Source organism: Salvelinus alpinus, chromosome 35 (assembly GCF_045679555.1).
Source record: "Salvelinus alpinus chromosome 35, SLU_Salpinus.1, whole genome shotgun sequence".
Taxonomy (NCBI): Eukaryota; Metazoa; Chordata; class Actinopteri; order Salmoniformes; family Salmonidae; genus Salvelinus; species Salvelinus alpinus.
In genome coordinates this window covers 642650-658844 of record NC_092120.1, presented here as the reverse complement: position 1 = coordinate 658844, position 16195 = coordinate 642650, and the positions used below count along the sequence as shown (strand labels likewise).

The 16195-nt window shown below is 47.0% G+C and overlaps 1 protein-coding gene and 1 long non-coding RNA gene across 3 annotated transcripts in view; one reads left to right on the top strand and one right to left on the bottom strand.

Annotated features, from left to right (window-relative positions):
• The window catches only part of LOC139564397 (uncharacterized), a 418006-nt gene that overhangs the window by 139106 nt on the left and 262705 nt on the right, over positions 1-16195 (top strand). The gene's annotated exons all lie outside the window — the stretch shown is intronic.
• Positions 1-16195, bottom strand: part of LOC139564308 (multiple epidermal growth factor-like domains protein 8) — a 38029-nt gene that overhangs the window by 7832 nt on the left and 14002 nt on the right. For both annotated transcript variants that reach the window (XM_071383723.1, XM_071383724.1), the window contains exons 16-42: positions 15104-15307; positions 14776-14979; positions 14375-14620; positions 14142-14260; positions 13891-14022; positions 13502-13699; positions 13024-13263; positions 12679-12863; positions 10799-11012; positions 10318-10561; positions 10068-10200; positions 9685-9935; positions 9411-9521; positions 9213-9331; positions 8808-9045; positions 8451-8622; positions 8006-8169; positions 6794-6929; positions 6467-6698; positions 6164-6290; positions 5863-6079; positions 5524-5738; positions 5184-5379; positions 4718-4886; positions 3438-3630; positions 3055-3225; positions 2575-2705 (exon numbers count right to left, since the gene is read on the bottom strand). In XM_071383723.1, coding sequence (XP_071239824.1) covers positions 2575-2705; positions 3055-3225; positions 3438-3630; positions 4718-4886; positions 5184-5379; positions 5524-5738; positions 5863-6079; positions 6164-6290; positions 6467-6698; positions 6794-6929; positions 8006-8169; positions 8451-8622; positions 8808-9045; positions 9213-9331; positions 9411-9521; positions 9685-9935; positions 10068-10200; positions 10318-10561; positions 10799-11012; positions 12679-12863; positions 13024-13263; positions 13502-13699; positions 13891-14022; positions 14142-14260; positions 14375-14620; positions 14776-14979; positions 15104-15307 — 4961 coding nt within the window. The remainder of the gene's footprint in view (positions 1-2574; positions 2706-3054; positions 3226-3437; positions 3631-4717; positions 4887-5183; positions 5380-5523; positions 5739-5862; positions 6080-6163; positions 6291-6466; positions 6699-6793; positions 6930-8005; positions 8170-8450; positions 8623-8807; positions 9046-9212; positions 9332-9410; positions 9522-9684; positions 9936-10067; positions 10201-10317; positions 10562-10798; positions 11013-12678; positions 12864-13023; positions 13264-13501; positions 13700-13890; positions 14023-14141; positions 14261-14374; positions 14621-14775; positions 14980-15103; positions 15308-16195) is intronic.

Below are 16195 nucleotides of genomic sequence, written 5' to 3'. Positions count from 1 at the left end.
GTTGTAGGGAGGTCATACAGGCACGTGGAGGCCACACACACTACTGAGCCTCATTTTGACTTGTTTTAAGGACATTACATCAAAGTTGGATCAGCCTGGAGTGTGGTTTTCCACTTTAATTTTGAGTGTGACTCCAAATCCAGACCTCCATGGGTTGATAAATTTGATTTTCATTGATAATTTGTGTGTGATTTTTTTGTCAGCACATTCAACTATGTAAAGAAAAAAGCATTTAATAAGAATATTTCATTCATTCAGATCTAGGATGTGTTATTTTAGTGTTCCCTTTATTTTTTTGAGCAGTGTATTATAATTAAGTCTATGATTTGATATTTGATAGAGCAGTCTGACTGAGCGGTGGTAGGCAGGAGCAGGCTCGTAAGCATTCATTCAAACAGCACATTCCTGCATTTGCAACCAGCTCTTCGCTGTTCTTCAAGCATTGCGCTGTTTATGACTTCAAGCCTATCAACTCCCGAGATTAGGCTGGCAATACTATAGTGCCTATAAGAACATCCAATAGTCAAAGGTATATGAAATACAAATGGTATAGAGAGAAATAGTCCTATAATTCCTATAATTACTACAACCTCAAACTTCTTACCTGGGAATATTGAAGACTCATGTTAAAAGGAACCACCAGCTTTCATATGTTCTCATGTTCTGAGCAAGGAACTTAAACGTTAGCTTTTTTACATGGCAAATATTGCACTTTTACTTTCTTCTCCAACACTTTGTTTTTGCCTGTTTTAAACCAAATTGAACATGTTTCATTATTTATTTGAGACTAAATTGATTTTATTGATGTATTATATTAAAATAAAAGTGTTCATTCAGTATTGTTGTAATTGTCATTATTACATATATATATAAAAAAAAAAAAAAAAAAATCTGCCGATTAATCATATTTTTTGGTCCTCCAATAATCGGTATCGGCGTTGAAAAATCATAATCGGTCGACCTCTAGCCCAAACACACCAAGACAATCGTGAAGAGGGCACGACAAAGCCTATTCCCCCCCCAGGAAACTAAAAAGATTTGTCATGGGTCCTCAGATCCTCAAAAGGTTCTACAGCTTCAACATCGAGAGCATCCTGATTGGTTGCATCACTGCCTAGTACTGCAACTGCTCGGCCTCCGACCGCAAGGTACTACAGGGTAGTGCGTACGGCCCAGTACATCACTGGAGCTAAGCTGCCTGCCATCCAGGACCTCTACACCAGGCGGTGTCAGAGGAAGGCCCTAGAAATTGTCAAAGACCCCAGCCACCCCAGTCATAGACAGACTGTTCTCTCTACTACCGCATGGCAAGCGGTACCGGAGTGCCAAGTCTAGGACCAAAAGACTTCTCAACAGTTTTTACCCCCAAGCCATAAGACTCCTGAACAGGTAATCAAATGGCTACCCGGACTATTTGCATATTGTGCCACTCCCCAACCCCTCTTTTACGCTGCTGCTACTCTCTGTTTATCATATATGCATAGTCACTTTAACCATACCTACATGTACATATTACCTCAATCAGCCCAACTAACCAGTGCCCCCGCACATTGGCTACCCGGACTATCTGATTTGTGTCCCACCACCCACCACCCACTCTTTTACGCTACTGCTACTCTCTGTTTATCATATATGCATAGTCACTTTAACCATACCTACATGTACATATTACCTCAATCAGCCCGACTAACCGGTGCCTGTATGTAGCCTCGCAACTGTTATTTTTCACAGTTTCTTTTTTTACTGTTGTTTTTATTTCTTCACTTATCTATTGTTCACCTAATACCCTTTTTTACTTAGAAATTGCACTGTTGCTTAGAGCCTGTAAGTAAGCATTTCACTGTAAGGTCTACACCTGTTCTATTCGGTGCACGTGACAAATAAACTGATTTGATTCGGATGGGTGTGAACACCAAAATATGTCTCCATGTCTCTTTCATCCATTAAGCAGTGGTGTAAAGTACTGAAGTTAAAGTACTATTTAAGTATTTTTTTTGTGGTATCTGTATTTTACTACTTATATTCTTGATTCCTACAACTTTTACATTCCTAAAGAAAATTGACTTTTACACCTTACATTTTACCCGACACTCAAAAGTACTCGTTACATTTTGAATGCTTAGCAGGACAAAAAAAGTATCAAATTTCGCACACTAAACAGAGAACATCTCTGGTCATCCTACTGCCTCTGATCGGACAGACTCACTAAACACAAATGCTTTTTTAAATGATGTCTGAGTGTTGGAGTGTGACCCTGGCTATCCGTAAATAAAATAAAAAAATAAAAATTGTGCCATCTGGTTTGCTTAATCTTAGAAATGTTAACTTATTCATACTTTTACTTTAGATAATTAAGTATATTTTAGCAACTACATTTACTGTTGATACTTAAGTATATTTAAAACCAAATACTTTTACTCAAGTAGTATTTTACTGGGCGACTTTCACTTGAGTCATTTTCTATTAAGATATCTTTACTTTTACTCAAGTATGAGATTTTAGTACTTTTTCCACCACTGATTACAAGTGAATTAGATGTGGCTAGAGGTTAATTTGAAAAGAATCACTACTCACTTGTCACAGTTCCCCTGCAATAGGAAGTAGCCGCTGAGGCAGCTCTCACACTTGTCCCCCACGCTGTTGTTCTGGCAGCTCACACAAACCGCTGAGTCCTCTGTAGGACCCTCCGACACCCACTGAACAATCTGATAAAGGAGAGGGAGTTCAACAAGAGAATTGCAGTTAAATGACATCCAAGGTGGCATACCCATTCCTACACTGAGTTTCTAGCTTGCACATAAATCTCTTTAATTACTTGTTACTTTTATTTCTTATTCTTATCCGTATTTTTTTAAACTGCATTGTTGGTTAGGGGCTTGTAAGTAAGCATTTCACTGTAAGGTCCACACCTGTTGTATTCGGCGCATGTGACTAATAAAATTTGATATGACCACAAAAGATATTGTTGATCAGATCCAAAGTAATCCATTAATAAACTCAAAGCAAGTTGGAAAGAACATATAAATGAAGTAAAACAGACAGTGAGTCACTTACGCTGTCTGGGTCCAGAGGGTGGTCTTGGGGGTGGTCTAGCGCCCTCTTGAGTTCGTCCCGGGACAGACACACTGCGCTGTTCCCCCTGCAGAACTCCCGACAGGGGCGGCACGTCCCCCCGCCCACCGCCAACCCCACATACAGGGGCTTACACTTCTCACAGTGATCACCCTGGAACAGGAGAGAGAGAGAGCCACAAACATCAGTATATGATACACTGAATGAAATGAGCATCTGACCTGGGACCTGGGATCAGCACCAGTGTGTCACTAGTGTTTTGGCACTCAAGATATACATTGGGCTGTGACATGCATAATCTTACAGTTGATGTGCTGAAATACTGTGTGTGTGTGTATATATGTGTGTGTGTCTGCCCCACTCACCATAGTGTTGTTTTTACACTCCAAACACTTGTCAGGCTCAGACACTCCTTTACAGTTGCTGTGTTTGTTACAGCGACACTGAGACGAGCAGTTGTCCCCCACAAAGCCAAAGTGACACTGACACACTCCCGGGGACACACAGGTCCCGTTGACACAGCCCTGAGCACAGACTGGCTCACACTGGCCTGACACACTGCAGGGAGGGAGTAAAGAGAAAGAGGAGAAACTTAAACGGATACTATGTATGTATGCATATATGTAATGTATGTATGTATACCTACTGAATTTGTAGCTCTGTTTATTTCCAAGTTTTAATGTCACATGCACAAGTACAGTGAAATGCCTTTCTTGCTAACTCAAAACCCAACAATGGAATAATCAATGTATTACTAGAAAAAAACATGAGAAATAAGAAATATGAAATAGAGTAAGCAATAAGGATACTATATACAAAAAAAAAAAATTAAAAGTCTGTTCCAATACCATATTTACATGTGCAGGGATACTGGAGTGATGGAGGTAGATATGTATAGGGGTAAAGTGACTGACTAGGCAACAGGATATAACATAAACAGATTAGCAGCAGCTTGTATGTGAGTGAGTGGGAGGGTGTGTAGAGTCAGTTTAAATGTATGTGCATATAATGTGTGAGTGAGAAGATGATGGAGTGAGTGTTTGTGTGTGAGTGTGTTGGAGTGACAGTGTGTGTAGGGCCCTGTGAGAGTGCAAATATTGAAATAAAAGGTCAATAAAGATACAAGACAAACTCAGTCTGTGTAGTTATTCTGTTAGCTAATTATCAGGCTTATTGTTTGGGGATAGAAGCTGTTTAAGAGCCTGTTGGTGTCAGACTTGATGCATAGGTACCGCTTGCTGTGCGGAAGCAGAGAGAATAGTCTATGGTTGGAGACTTTAACAATTTTTTGGGCCTTCCTTCCACACCTCCTGATAAAGATGTCCTGTCCTGGCAGGGAACTCGGCCCCAGTGATGTACTGGGCTGCCCGCACAACCCTTCATGCGATCGAGGTCGGTGCTATTGCCATACCAAGCAGTGATGCAGCCAGTCAAGATGCTCTCAATGATACAGCTGTAGAACCTTTTCAGGATACTATGTATGTATACCAACTGAATATGTAGCCATGTTTGCAGGACAGGTGGAGTGGTAGTACTGATGATTGTGATGATGTAATGATGATGAGGTTGTGTGTGTATAGCTGCGGAGGTATCCAAGTTCTGCTACTTCTGCCGTTAATGATGATTGTGACGTGTGGCTTCCTACCGGCTGAGAACGTAGCCCTGCTTGCAGGTGCAGTGGTATCCCTGGGTCAGGTCATGGCAGTCCTGGGTGATGTTACAGTGGTGGTGGCCGTTGGCACACTCATCCTCCTCTGGGCAGTGGAGGAAGGACCAGCTGCTGTTCCTCTGGGGACACACTCCCTCACTCACACCTGACACACACATGGGGGAAAGTGAGAAGAAGAGGTAACTTGAAATAGTTATCGGGAGTAGAGAATATAACACTAAATGTCAGACAATAAAGTTGTATTCTATAAAGCTCATATTTTATTCTCTCTCATATATATACACACACACACACACACACACACACACACACACACACACACACACACACACACACACACACACACACACACACACACACACACACACACACACAGGATGAGGATCTATTATTCTATCCTGTAAAAGGATATTCAAGATCTACTCAATTCTGTTCCCCTCACCGTCGAGGCCTCCCTGCTGGCAGCGTCCAGCCCCGTTGCCGCCCCGGGCAGCACACCAGCCACACTGGGGCCAAGCGATGCATTGAGAGCACTGGGTGAGCTGAGCGCACTGGGGGGAGCAGGAGTCCCCACCAGACAGCAGACGACCACACTGACCCGCCTCACAGCGCAGAGGCACGAAGGACGGACTCACACACTGGAGGAGAGGAGAGGGGCAAGGGAGGGCAGAAATATAACATATATTTTTTTTAAGCTACAATGCAGAAATATATTTTTTGCAAAAAATAGACACAGATATGCCCCTACCCCACCACCCACACACAGTCTGTCTCCGTCTTACCTGCTGCAGTGCCATGCTCCACACACAGTGCTGCCAGCCCCCGTCTGAGCCCCGGGAGCCCAGGCAGAGGCTGCAGGTGCTGAGGTGGTGGCAGGGGGGTGGGCAGGGCAGAGGGGGGGAGGACTCCACCTGCATGGGGGACACGTTGAGCAGGGCGTAGCTGAAGCACGTCCAGTCGTAGGTGGGGTTCACACTCAGGATGCGCCTGGTCTCGCCTGGGGGAACCGCAACACAAGATGTAAGAGAGTGGTTCTCAGTTATTCCAGCCACAACTTAGTCTAGTGGTCAACCCAAGACTCCTGTCCCTAGTAATAGAAGGTGAATGGAGGTGTCTCTCACCGGTGCGTTTGAACTGGCGTGTCCACATGCACTTCCCTGAGGCGGTGCACTTGGGGCAGTCGGAGGCCTCACAGCTGGTCTCAGTACAGTTGCTGGACAGGAAGATCTCTCTCTGGTTGATCCTGCAGTCGTGTTCTGAGGTGCAGCTGACTGTACTGCTGATGCATGCTCCCTCTGGACAGTTGGTGCACCACTTACACTGCAGAGCAGACTGGGACTGACAGAGAGGGGAGATTAGTGTGTGTGTATGTGTGTGTACTGTCTGAGCTGATGTTTGTGTGCATTTGCGTGTGTGTATTACCTGTGAGGGGCTAGAGAAGGTCCTGGGGTGGCGTGCCAGACACTCGCTGCAGGTCTTCAGTCTGCGACACTGGTCTGGTAGACGAGGGGTGGGGGAGCAGGGAGACTGACCAATGGAACAGCCCAGTCTGAGAGAGAGGGACAACACACCATAAAGAGGGAGAGAAGGGATATTTTGTCACTAAATCTGAGATAGGGAAAGAATAAACATGATTACACAAAGTGACAACCCCAAGAAACACCTCCAAAATAAAAGACAGTCAACAACTTGGAAACATCATTCCCATGATAACCATAGCTGTACCTCTCAGCAGTATCAGAGGCAGCACAGGTGCCCCTGCACCAGACACAGCTGCCTGTGGTGGTGTTGCAGGCCTCGGGCGTGGACAGCAAGGCACAGGGGTCAGAGGGAAGGGTCAGGGTGAGAAGACGCCCCAGGGTGACCCCATTGAACCCCCCAGAGAGGAACAGCCGCCCACCCCAGCCCACCATGGCCAGAGACACTGAACGGTTAACCGGCTCGCCCACCGCCGAGTCTGAGCGAGAGGAAGGATAATCTCCACATCATCATCAAACTGAGCATATATGCAGTGTTTTGGCTAGCCACATGTAGTGTCAGTCACACAGTTACCTGGCTGTATCCAGGTGTTACAGTTGATCTGGTACAGAGACACTGTATTGCTGTAGTCCTCCACTCCTGTCCTCCCTCCCACGATCACCATGGTGTCTTTTATCAGGGCTGCAACGTGGAAGAAACGGGACAGGGGCTGGGGAGAGAGAGGGAGAAAGTGAGAGGGAGAAAGAAAAAAGAACGTGTTAACTTCTTTGGGACAGGGGGGCAGTATTGAGTAGCTTGGATAAAAAGGTGCCCAGAGTACACTGCCTGCTACTCAGTCCCAGTTGCTAATAAATGCATATTATTAGTATATTTGGATAGAAAACACTCTGAAGTTTCTAAAACTGTTTGAATGATGTCTGTGAGTATAACAGAACTCATATGGCAGGCAAAAACCTGAGAAAAAAAATCCAACCAGGAAGTGGGAAATCTGAGGTTTGTAGTTTTTCAACTCATTGCCTATCGAATACACAGTGTCTATGGGGTCATTTTGCACTTCCTACGGCTCACACTAGATGTCAACAGTCTTTAGAACCTGGTTTGATGCTTCTACTGTGAAGTGGGGCCGAATGAGAGGGGATTGAGTAAGGTCTGCCATGAGCTGAACATGCGCTGACCATGCGCGTTCACGTGAGAGTGAGCTCTGTTCCATCACATTTCTGAAGACAAAGGAATTCTCCGGTTGGAACATTATTGAAGATTTATATTAAAAACATCCTAAAGATTGATTGTATACTTCGTTTGACATGTTTCTACGGACTGTAATATGACTTTTCGTCTGAACTTTTGCCTGGACCTGCCCGCGCATCATGAGTTTAGATTGTGTACTGAACGCGCAAACAAAACTGAGTTATTTGGACATAAATGATGGACATTATCGAACAAAATAAACATTTATTGTGGAACTGGGATTCCGGGGAGTGCATTCTGATGAAGATCATCAAAGGTAAGTGAATGTTTATAAAGTTATTTCTGACTTCTGTTGACTGCACAATATGGCGGACATCATTTTGTCTTGTTTGGGCTCTGAGCGCCGTACTCAAATTATTGCATGGTTTGCTTTTTCGAAATCTGACACAGCGGTTGCATTAATATGAGAAAAATTGTTACGATATAATGATCATCAATTAAGACCAGTCTGGGAACATGTAAAAGCTGTTTAAATACCGGTTAGCTAGTTGTGAAAGAAGCATGTTCTCGTGGTAAAGCTGCCGTGGTAGTACATACCTTATTCCCCTGTGAGGGGACCAGTAGGGACCAGGCGAGGTTGGCATAGTAGAGACTGTAGAGCTCTCCTGAGGGCTCCACTGTCTCCACGTGGAAGCGGTAGCCTCCGAACACATACACGGCGTCCGTCTGCTCGTGGTACACAGCCGAGTGGCCATACAGACCTGAAGAGAGGACAGGACACACAGGAGTCAGTCAAGAGGCAACACGGGAGGGTTAAGGGTTAATCAACAGACTGGTAAATTATGCAACATCATAAGGGACAGCAGTTTACAGTTCATGGTGTCAGAAATGACTCTTTGCTCCAACCATAATGGATGCACCTCAATCTTTATATTCTATGCCTACTTAGTGGGAGAGGTTCCACAAAAGCTGAGTAGGGACTTTCCAGATTGCCAGGTACTAAGTGAGTTAATGAGTGCAGGTGGAGATAGGTCCTTCTGACCTGTAGGAGGTGTGCCGGTGTGGGGGGCGACGGTCCAGTTGCCAGAGTGGATGTTGAACTCCAGCAGGTGATGGTTGAAGCCGCTCTCTGGAGAGTAACCTCCGATGAGCAGCATAGAGGAGTCCCGACGCACCGTTAGAGTATGACCTGCCACCGGTGGCAGCACTGAGCTCTGTGGGGGAAGAGGACACAGACTAATTGGTTACGGTACATAGAACAAGTCTATAGTAAATTGAATCGTGGGGTGTAGGCTGACAGTTAACTACCAATATTTTATGTTTAGTGTTTTTTTGTTCATATATTTTCCCAAGTAAGGCAAGATGGTGGATTACTAAAACTAAACAAACCAACTCTGACCTTGTGCTGTCTCCACACCAGACTGCTGAGGTTGAGGCTCCACGTGTCCATGGCGACGCCCTTCTGCGTGACACCGCCCACCACCAGCATGAGGTTGTGAGTGGCTCCCTGGGCGTCAGAGAGAGGCTCGTGACTGGCCAGAAGGGCAGAAGCGTGGTGGTAGCGGGGGCTGGGGGTGGAGCCTTCCTCCACTGAGCTGGTCAGCATCTGAGTCCAGCGCCGCTCCAACACAGAGTACCTGAACCCACCAATCAACACAGAGAGGGAAGAGAGACATACAGAGAAACTAACTGATATGATTTACTGGTAATTTCAAACAATTACAACAAAAAATTGCTGTCTCATAAAAGGCATCTTTAAATGAACGCTAATAAAAACACAGCCATTAAAAAGTCATCCCCCCACCTGTAGACGTTTCCCAGGATGCCCTCTGAGAGAGAGAGGCCTCCATACATCCAGAGGTTCCCCTGGGGCCCAGACACTAGAGAATGGCCCATCCGGTGGAGGAACCTGTGGGCCTGGTTCTGTGGAGGGAGGGGGAAGTTTAACACTGTGACACTCTGTGGTGGGAGTGTTTTTATATATGTGTGTCCTGGTTCTTACCGCTGTGAGCTGTGTGTCCAGTAGGGTTTCCCAAACTAGGCTGCTGGAGTCCAGAGGGGTGGAGCAGTCAGAGCCGCCCCAACCGTCTGCACACACACACACTCCCAGAGACTAAAACGTACACATAGAGAGAGAGAGGGTTAACATTAGAGACACACAAGAGACTGTAATATATAGGAACAGGATAAACAAAGAGGAAAACATCAAAACACCAACAAAACAACAATGAGCAGTCACACTGTCTTGCAGTAACAGTGCTACTGTTCCCTCTCACCAAGTTGCAGGAGCCTCGGCCCTCTGCTAGCCCACAGCCCTCGGGACAGAGGGGCCTGTCGCAGTACGGTCCCCCATACCCCTGAGTACACTGGCACAGCCCCCCGCTGCACTGCGCCCCTCCCTGGCATACGGGTGACCCATCCTCCCCCGCCTTAGAACCCTGGCGACAGCGCCGCACCCAGAAGGAGGCGTTGAAACCCTGAGGGCGGTCGGACGAGACGTTGGCCTCAAAGTACACAGAGATCACACCTGGGAGAGAGAGAAAAACAGAGGGATCAGAGAGGGAATCTTTCAATACTACTCATGATATTTACAGTCAGAAAATAAGTAGGAGAAAAACTTTATTTTAAAACTTTTAAAAAAATGACTAGAAGTTTTAACCTGAAGTGGCCTCCACTGTGATTGGCTGAGTCCGGGTCGTCCCACAGAACGCGCCAATCAGGTTGTGGTCCGAGTGCACCACCCCGTTGCTCAAGAAACGAGGCAGGCCGTCAAACACGTAAACGTAGGAGCTCTGTGTGTGAGAGACAGCAAATACATCTCAGGCCATGGGAATGCTGGTGGCTCTGTTCACTACAGCACAATAAACACCAGTCTGTGTTGTAGGAGTTAGTGTGTAGTTAGTACTCACAGTGCACTGTGTGTAGGAGTCTGGGTGCAGGGTGAGAGCGACAGGAGGGCACAGCTCGCCCGGCACACAGGGGGCCAGGTTCTCAGAGACAGACAGGACCCACAGACAGTGGGAGAGTCCCCCCTTCCCCCCGACGCCCCCTCGCCACCCCAGGGAGGACGAGATGGGGAGCTCAGAGAGGGGTGACTGGTGGGACAGGATCACAGAGCGCCCCTGACACTGGCGGAAACAGGTGCCATTATTCCTGAGGAAGAGAGAGTTGTATAAGTGATATGCATTAAGTGAGAGAAATTCAAACGTATAGTGAAGCAGGTTCTTAATTACAGAGCACATAGCAACTAGTTGCTGATGCACAGTACACATACTGTTCTATAAAACAGATCATTTACAGAATGCCTATTATTTGTAATGCTGCAAAACTAATTTCCTCACTGGGGGTAATAAATCCATCCATCTAGAGTCCATTGTCTGTCCCCCTCACCTGGGGTCTCCGTAGTATCCAGGCAAGCAGGATTCACAGTGTGGTCCCTGGGTGTGGTGTGTGCAGTAGCATTGGCCTGTCTGATTGTGGCAGAAGCCAAGGAGGGGGCCTCCATGGCCGTTACACTGGCAGGGCACACAGCCCCCGCCCCCGGCCAGCGCAGAACCAAAACTCCCTGGTCGACAGTGCTCACACTGGAGACCCATTGTCCAATCTGAGGAGAAGGGAGAACAGAGAGCACATTCACTAATTAGAGAAAATTATAACTTTTGGAATTAATAAACTACAGTCGTGGCCAAAAGTTTTGAGAATGACACTAATTTTAATTTTCACAAAGTCTGCTGCCTCAGTTTGTATGATGACAATTTGCATATACTCCAGAATGTTAGGAAGAGTGATCAGATGAATTGCAATTAACTGCAAAGTCCCTCTTTGCCATGCAAATTAACTGAATCCCCAAAAAACATTTCCACTGCATTTCAGCCCTACCACAAAAGGACCAGCTGACATCATGTCAGTGATTCTCTCGTTAACACAGGTGTGAGTGTTGACGAGGACAAGGCTGGAGATCACTCTGTCATCCTGATTAAGTTCAAATAACAGACTGGACGCTTCAAAAGGAGGGTGGTGCTTGGAATCATTGTTCTTCCTCTGTCAATCATGGTTACCTGCAAGGAAACACCTGCCGTCATCATTGCTTTGCACAAAAAGGGCTTCACAGGCAAGGATATTGCTGCCAGTAAGATTGCACCTAAATCAACCATTTATCGGATCATCAAGAACTTCAAGGAGAGCGGTTCAATTGTTGTGAAGAAGGCTTCAGGTCGCGCAAGAAAGTCCAGCAAGTGCCAGGACCGTCTCCTAACGTTGATTCAGCTGCGGGATCGGGGCACCACCAGTACAGAGCTTGCTCAGGAATGGCAGCAGGCAGAAGACTTTTGGAGCCACTTCTCTCCAGGAAAAACATCAGGGACAGACTGATATTCTGCAAAGGTACAGAGATTGGACTGCTGAGGACTGAGGTAAAGTAATTTTCTCTGATGAATCCCCTTTCCGATTGTTTGGGGCATCCGGAAAAAAGCTTGTCTGGAGAAGACAAGGTGAGCGCTACCATCAGTCCTGTGTCATGTCAACAGTAAAGCATCCCGAGACTATTCATGTGTGGGGTTGCTTCTCAGCCAAGGGAGTGTGCTCACTCACAATTTTGCCTAAGAACACAGCCATGAATAAAGAATGGTACCAACACATCCTCCGAGAGCAACTTCTCCCAACCATCCAGGAACAATTTGGTGACGAACAATGCCTTTTCCAGCATGATGGAGCACCTTGCCATAAGGCAAAAGTGATAACTAAGTGGCTCAGGGAACAAAACATCGATATTTTGTGTCCATGGCCAGGAAACTCTCCAGACTTTAATCCCATTGAGAACTTGTAGTCAATCCACAAGAGGCGGGTAGATAAACAAAACCCCACAAATTCTGACAAACTCCAAGCATTGTTTATGCAAGAATGGGCTGCCATCAGTCAGGATGTGGCCCAGAAGTTAATTGACAGCATGCCACGGAGGATTGCAGAGGTCTTGAAAAAGAAGGGTCAACACTGCAAATATTGACTCTTTGCATCAACTTCATGTAATTGTCAATAAAAGCCTTTGACACTTATGAAATGCTTGTAATTATACTTCAGTATTCCATAGTAACATCTGATAAAAATATCTAAAGACACTAAAGCAGCAAACTTTGTGGAAATTAATATTTGTGTCATTCTCAAAACGTTTGGCCACGACTGTATATGTTGTTTTTCTGGTCATCTTGGGGTGTTGCTGTAATTTTTCCTTTTTTGGAAGGCTTAGAATGGGTTGATATTTATGTCTGTCTCACCCTGGCAGTGGTCACAGATGCCTGGGGCGGTGATACAGGTGCTGTGGAAGTTACAGCCACAGTCCACGTCACACTCCACCCCGCTCAGCACCAGGGTTGCTGGGTCAGATGTCCAGCCCAGGGAACACTCACACTCGAACCGCGGGCTGCCGCTGCACTGGCCCTGACGACACTCATTATAACAACTGGAGCAGAAAGAGAGAGAGGTCGGCTTTTGGAGAATGGAGTTATTCAGAGAACGAGACATTATAAAAGCTAGTGGAAGTGAAAAGGGCTTGTCATGATAGGGAGAATGAGAGGGAGAGAAAAAGAAAGAGCGACAGGGAGTGAGAGAGAGAGGCTCACGTCTGGTTGCAGTGCAGGGTGCCGTCCCCGGTGTAGCCCCTCTCACAGTGGCACTCAAAGGAGGTGGGGGTGTTGACACAGGTGGCGAAGGGGTGGCAGCTGTGGAGGCCCAGCCTGCACTCCTCCACATCGGGACAGCTGGGGTAGGACCAGACTGGGTCCCTCTCCCCCTCCTCCAGGTGCTCCAGCTCCATCTCCATCTCCATGGGCCGCGGGGGAGCCAAGGTCTGGGACTCAGGACTCGAGGGGGAGGAGGAATAACAAGGTTCAGTATTACCTCCTAATGCAGAGAGGTGGTCTGGTATTGACATGGTAACTTCACAGGCAGGTCCAGTGTACGTAGGCATTAGTTACATTGGACCTGCTCAGATAATTATTTTTTCCATCACCACAGCCCGTTTTGGGGGCTTGTCCTCAGTTGAAGTCAAACCTGGGTAAGTAAGCATTTTGAAGTGTGGTAGTTTGCTGGTCATCATACCTGGTAGCCCGTACTTCATCCACAGCCACACTGCAGTTATACACAGAGGGGTCGTCCATCCCTCCCCAGTCTCCTCGTAGACACCTGCCGATGGTGGGGTTGTTGTAGTCTCCACACCAGCCGCACTGAAACGTCTGGAGACAGTCTGTACAGGTGACCAGAGCTGAGCATTGCTTACACTGGGGCACTGAGTGAACACTGGAGTGGGGGAGAGAGGGATGGAGGAAGGGATGGAGAGAGGATTAGGGGAAGGAGGGAGAGGGAGACAGAAAAGTTTATTGAATGTTGTTGGTACATAATAGATTCCAAATAGGAAAGGGAAATAAGATTAAACCTCCATTTTAAACTGCTGACTACAGGAGTTCAGCTCATTGGTTCTAATGGTTTACCTGTCATACCAGTCCCTGCACTCTCCGTAGGGATACTTGGTGAGGTAGGCAGCGAAGTAGAAGCAGGCCTGGGCCGACTCACACCACGCACACTGACTGGAGTTAGACAGACACTCCCCACACGTCCTCCTCCTGTTTACAGAGGTGGGGAAGGGGGAGAGAGAGAGAGAGAGGTGGAGAGAGTTGCATACCCTAGAAGTAATTGCACCAAGCAACATTATAGTACAATGAGCCTGACAGTGGGTACTCACTGGTTGCAGACTTTAGGGCACCCCTCTGGGTCGCGAATGGATCCATCCAGTCTTCCCCGTCGGCTGCATTGGTAGTCACCCTTCTTGCTGGAGTTGATCTGCCACTCACAGTAGTGATCCTGTAGGCCAAAGATCATAAAGGTCAAAGGTCTACAAGATCTATAAGGAGAGTATTAAAAATATAAAATGTTTTATGAAGCTAATGGCAGTGAGGTGTTCTGTATGTTAAATACCTGAGTGCAGGCGGAGCAGTCCCTGTACTCCTCACAGAGGGTGCATTGTGGCGGGGCCAGCAGCAGGTGGCGCTCCCCTCCCCCCTGGTCCTCCGGGCAGGGCTCCAGGTCAGGCAGTGCACGGAACAGACAGCGGCCCAGAGATGGGCACCAGCCACAGGACTGGTCTGACAGACATGCCAAGCAAGACTGGTACCCCGAGCAAGAGCCAGAACGGTACGGCTCCAAGAACAGGAAGGAAATCTCCTACAGAGAGAAAGAAAGGAGAACAACAAAAAAAAGAGATAGAGAGACAGTGGGAGAAACAAACATCTTCAATATTGATGTTAAGGGTATTGAGCCTCAGTATTACTGTGAAAACCTTTTGTTTATAAAATGTGTAATTGTCAGCTGGTACTCACACTTCCGCCGGGCAGGGCGGTTCTGTTCCAGGTCAGAGCCATCTCACTGGTCTGTCCAGAGCCTGAGTTGTTGAGGTATCCCTCGGCCTGGACCAGGTACCGGTTCCCTCGGGTCAGGTTGGGAAATAAACGACCCATGTCAGGACGGGACAGCAGCTTCGTCTCCTTCTCCTGGTGAGCTGCCCAGCGACCTACCCTCTCATTCTGAGGGGAGGAGGAAGAGGGAGTGAGAGAGTTCAGTAAAACAAATTACAGGCTGGATCTACTCGTATCTCTCAAAAAATGTGTAATGTAAGCGCCCATCTCCCGCTCTTTCTCCCTCGCTCACCAGTTGCAGGGAGTTGGGTCCAGCAGCCATGCGGGCCTCAAAGTGTAGCCTTTGTATCCGGGCCCACATGGAAACTGTCTCAGTGGGAGGGGGCGCAGGTGGAGGGGCGCCCCACAGAGGGTGGATGAAGCCCCGGAACTGCAGGGTGACATCCATCTCTGTGGTGGGGCTGAGGATGATGGAGGTGCTGCGCAGGATGGACACCTGAAGGGGTGGAGGTTCAAGAGGGATTGGATGGAGGTGTTACAACAGACAGCAAGGTACAACATGTCAGAAGTCAGCAGCATTACATTCAGTCAGTTTGGGAAGCCCACAGTATCTTAAGCAGGGTGGGAGGAGGGTAAGTATTTAGAGGGGCTTTAGAGACGCAGTATAGCTAGAAGTAGAGGTAATACCAGGGGTGAAAGTAAGGTGGTACGGTGTCCTTGCAAAAGAAAGTGGGGGTACGCCGTACCGGTAGAACACGGGCCTATCATAATAATTAAAACAAAATGTCAAGAAAACTGTACCATTATTTTTCATTACCGCATGTCAGACGCATGAAACATTTGCGAATGGACTTGAAAATAAATGGGTGGTATTAGCCTACACTCCAAAATGTGATGTGGTTCGACGGGAACACTAACATTTTGACAAGCCAGAATTGAGTGGCCGACACCAGGACGCGAGGACAGCAGTGGACACATAAATTATTGCCTAATGATAATCGCCAAATGTCATTACACTTTTTGGTGTTTTGTGTAAAAGATGCCGCTTTCCAGTCACCACTGTTTGGAGGCTGGAACTATGTTGAGAGTGGATGAATGTGCCTGGATAGCCTAGTAAAAGGAGCCCTTTGAAGTGATTGTTTGACAAATCAGATGAAAACATCATGACTGGTTGTGTTTGTGAGGGAATCGAACCCACGAGCCACACAGGGCCACAATACTTGGCGGTAGGGTTGTCACGAGTAGTACCAGTATACTGATACTCAGAGGTATTGTGGCATGAAACAAAACATGGAGCGGAGTAAATGTTCTGAGGAAACAGTCCTAATGTTGGAAACAAGCAGTCTGATGTCACCGAGAATTCAGTTTATTTTCCAAGCTATAA